This window comes from Diprion similis, chromosome 1, assembly GCF_021155765.1.
Source record: "Diprion similis isolate iyDipSimi1 chromosome 1, iyDipSimi1.1, whole genome shotgun sequence".
Classification (NCBI taxonomy): domain Eukaryota; kingdom Metazoa; phylum Arthropoda; class Insecta; order Hymenoptera; family Diprionidae; genus Diprion; species Diprion similis.
In genome coordinates this window covers 12,702,035-12,706,510 of record NC_060105.1, presented here as the reverse complement: position 1 = coordinate 12,706,510, position 4,476 = coordinate 12,702,035, and the positions used below count along the sequence as shown (strand labels likewise).

The following is a 4,476-nucleotide window of genomic DNA, read 5'->3' as shown; positions in this document are numbered from 1 at the left end:
TATTCGATATTCGAGATCCATATCTATATGTATTAGCATACGAAACACTAAGATGGATGCTGAGGTATTCAAGCGGGAAGTTTACGAATTACGAATGATCTCATTGTATAAAAAAAAATCTTTGTCATATTTTAGTATTAAGACTTGATTATCACCTTGTCCCATAATCTGACATAGGACCCCATTTAGGTCTGCATTGTACTTAAGAATGACAACGGTAAATATTGTCCAACCTTTTTGACGAAGACCGTCTATACCTCCTAAATGTCCGGTCCAACATCTATCTGATTCTATAAGATTTCCATTCCGGTGAAAGGGTGTTACAGTACCATCTGCTAGGTACATTATACTGTGTGAAAACATTTCATGTGTTCTAGTATAAACTTGATCAAGCTCAAATAAATGGTCAAAACCTTGAAATATTCTTTTTGTCTCCTCCTCTCTCATGTAGGAATTCCACTTTGTGAAGTCCATATTGACTATTACGGTGTGTTAATTTCCTCTAACTTTATCTGTTGCTTGTTTTAATGTATTGGCATATATCCTTGTTTGTAGAGTGACAGAATTAAAATTCATTGTAATTTCCGGCAAATCCTTGTTGATCTATTTTCTGAAGGAATTCTGCAGGGTTATTATAGTATGAGTTCAACCATGATAGGATTACATTTCTCGTATGGAATGCACCTATACCTCCTGATTTCTTACATTCAGCTTTCGATTCATCAATATTTAAGAATAAGGCTTCATCGGATATCATTTCGAATAATCCGAAATCTTCTGGGATCTCGAATGTTTTGTCGAATTTAATATGTCTCCGATCTAACAAATTATAACCTTTCAAAAATGTTGATACTGAGACCCCTTCTCTTAAGGCCTTGATCAAGGTAGTATTAGGAGCTCTCTTATTCCTCTGGTACAATAGTGAACTGCTTCACAAAATAGTGAAAAATATTCCCTCCATTTCCATGTAACGACATCTATTAGATGAGGATTTGTAAGTCTATATTTGCAGGTTATAGACCTATTCTTTCTAGCCCTAGCTAATTCATCAATCGTTGGATGATCCGAAATTCTGTGTACACCAAATAACTCAAATAGATAAGTTTCATCTATTTGTGGGAATATGTTTTCAATGTTTTCCTCATAGAAACTTGATAACCATTCAATTTGGGTTTCTCCCTGTGATTCTATATAGGCTCTCTTCATTTTCCTTTTGAAATCTTGTTCATTGATTGCTTTATCAGATTTTCTACTAAGGATTTCTCCTGTGCAAATTGCCTCCCATAAGGAAAGGGATGCATAACCACTATTTCCATACTTCTTGAGAAGTTGATCCCGTAATGAAAAAATTCATTCTAATTTTTCAACTGGCGGATAATTTAGCCGTTCCAACTTTTCACCTATTTTACAAGTTGCCAAAGGTATGTATCTTTGGGATATTAAATCACTTAACATAAGAAAGTGATTTCTCGATGCTAGATAATATTTTCCTATGAATTTCATGATCATAACTCTTTGAGATACAAAAAATTCAATCATATCATCTCCTTCTCCATAAACCCCCTCAAATCCTATAGAATCACCATATCTTCCAGTGATATGTTTCCAACCCTCCCATGTCTCAACATCTCGATAAGACTTCAACTTTTTAGGATTTGCAGTTAGACATACCCCTGCTTTCAAAAAGTTTCTGAATGAGTAGAGATGTGACGCGTCTTTATTATTGATTGAATGTGTTGCTTCCTGAATAGAGGAGCTAGGCCAGTTCTGCGCCACTTTTTCCAACAGTACCCTATTGCAAACAGTAGGGAAAATTTCGCAGTAACAATACGTTTTGAGCAGCACAGTTTGGATGTAATATAGAGTGATGTGTACAGTTCAATTTAGTATCTGACATTTTGTTCAATTTTTGCAACGACGGACAACCCAAATCCATTGGGTCGACAACTTGAACGTTTTCACCCAGAACTTTCTGCAGCCAAATCTTCGTCTCCAAACCTTTTACGTAAACCGTTTACGCATCACGCAGCGACATGCATTCTTGAATCCTTGAGACGCTTTCTCGTTGATCCGAAAGCTTCACGTACGGTACTAACCATTCCACTTGATCGGTCACAATTCGAAAGTCTTCGTCTTGATTTCGAACAATGGCATTTGAATCGCTCTTTGATCTTGTGAGAATCAGCTCATACTTCGCGTTGACGATGATCTTGCGATAGTCTTCGGCAAAGCCCAATATCATGCTCAAGGGAATAACCACATCGAAGTTACCATCGGCGTCAGTTAATTTTTTCGTTTCTCGAACATCGAGCCATCCAGCGTTTTCCATAAGCCAACTCTGACCAGGGTTGAGCGAAGCGAAACCCTTTAGCAGACTGGTTAGACCAACGTTTTTGCATTTGTCAATCTCTACAGCGTTTAGCTCGTACCGTACGTCTTCGAACAGATGGCAGATGGCATTGTTGACCAGGGTTGTAATCGCTGCTGGACTGCCATCTGATTTGAGCAATTTTCCCGGGATATGCAGCGAACTCTTGCTTGGTAATATGCATAAATCCTGATGCTGAACGGTGATGCGAATCTCATCGCTGTTGTTAAAAGTTGATGACACATACGGCTTGTGTGCATGTATTTCTTGGTGAGCGATCGACTCATCGAAGGCGACGGGTGTTTGAATGCTCAAGATTTCCTCCTCCATAGTACGTAGCAGACAACGAAACAGCAGAACCGTAGTTTTATTAGTTGGAAATTCCTCTTCCAAAAGGTGTCACTTTTAGACCCAGAGCTATCAGAAATTCCACGTTTTGAATTGTTAACGGTTTGGGAATCGATCGATGACTGACTTGATCGGGACATGCCGCCTTACTAATATAACTCTTGTTGGGTAATCTGTTATATACAATACCCATATTTTATTGCGATTTGATGTGCAGTCTCACAGTTATAACTTCTCCGCGAAAATTAACCAAGTCTCCGTCTTGATCTACTAACCGAAGCTGTATGTGATCTATGGTCTTAACGGTGATCGGAAGATAAATGACGTGCGACGGCACTTCCACGATCTTATATCCCGGTGGAACGATGGGGAAAAATTCGTGAATAGTATGAACTTTGCGCTCATTGACGTAGGCACCCGTTGTAATGCTGCATTCGACTCGCAACGCGTTGACCTTGAGAATAGCTACAGGCATATCCGATTGGTGAGTTTGTTTAGCTGAAAATACACGCGGTGTGAATCCAAGAAACTGACCAATAGAATTACTAGGCTAAAAATTCACGACGTGGTTACATTTGATTTCACTGCATAACGTATTATTGTTAGGTTTGATGCTGATTTCAATGTCTGTATTCTTCACAGCGTCTTGAACATACTTTCCGATATCCTCAATTTCATAGCTGCCGGTAGATATGGTGACTACCTTATCACCTATGTACAATTTATTGTGGCCAGCGTCAACGTTGGGAATGGAATTGAAGGTTAACAATTCAACGAGACCAAGAGTGTAATTTTTGTCTGAAGCAAGTTCGATCGGGGGGAAATATTGCGCTTCGAAAATCGATGACGTTCCCGATATCGTTAACGTAAACGAATCATCCATGGCTGCAAGTGTTAGACTGCCTTCACTAAATTATGTACGACGTTTATATAGCTCACCGCTCAGAAATTTCAGACACAAGTGTCCGCAATCGAACGTACCGTAATCTTGGTATCTTTCATCGTTATATTTTACACTACCAACGCCGAGATATTGCACGAGGTCCAACGGAGGTTGAAGATGACCGTGTTGCGACGTATACATTTTATAGCAAAAAATATGTAGAGTCATTAGATTGTAAGTACGGACATGCCGAACCCGGTATATGGCCTCAGCCAGGTCAGTCCGTGCCGCGCTGTCCGGCAGCTGTAACCATCCCACATCTGGCAAACAATATACTTATTCGGGACCTTCAAATCAAGTAATAAATACCTTTTTGGCGAGTCAAATCATAGCACGAATTTCACCCACATGGGTTTTTCCCATTTTTTACGACACTCAGTTGGTCAACAGATGTGTACGGGAACCAGCCTGGACAATGCGGCTGCGACACGGTCGCCTATTGTTTAACTTTTACACTCTTACCTGGTCCTCTCCCCACTTTCTACGCCATTCCTTTTCATTTTCTGAACCAATCCGACAATTTGTTATATTCCTACCAATCAGAAATCAGGACCAAGAATTTTTCTAACTTCCGTCTCCTACCCTTAAACCAAAACTCCGACTCCTATTATCATCTACCTCAGAAACATTTCGAAACTAAAACTTGAGTCTAAAACGATCCTCTCGGTGGTACACACTAGTACCATCGCCCCGAAACTGAACTAAAGATCATTGGCTCCGGGAATATCTAACTTATATTCTCGTTATTAAACTATCGAAAACAAACGAAACTCATTCACCAAACTAACTTCTAACCAATTTTGTAACTACAACTGTA

General features: G+C 39.5%; 1 protein-coding gene across 1 annotated transcript; it reads right to left on the bottom strand.

Moving 5' to 3' along the window:
• Positions 1-1,350: 1,350 nt before the first annotated feature.
• Positions 1,351-2,698, bottom strand: LOC124409243. The gene is made up of 2 exons (XM_046886749.1): positions 2,097-2,698; positions 1,351-1,792 (listed from the first exon to the last, which is right to left on the bottom strand). Exons 1-2 carry the CDS (start codon positions 2,696-2,698, stop codon positions 1,351-1,353), a joined length of 1,044 nt encoding a protein of 347 aa, XP_046742705.1.
• Between the last annotated feature and the right edge of the window lie 1,778 nt (positions 2,699-4,476).

What these genes read in the sequence shown, in the direction of transcription:
- LOC124409243 (XM_046886749.1), bottom strand. Translation starts at nt 2,698, where the DNA reads ATGGAGGAGGAAATCTTGAGCATTCAAACACCCGTCGCCTTCGATGAG. An exon ending in GTGACCGATCAAGTGGAATG is followed by an intron (nt 1,793 to 2,096) that starts GTTAGTACCGTA and finishes TGTTTGCAATAG; the next exon opens with GGTACTGTTGGAAAAAGTGG.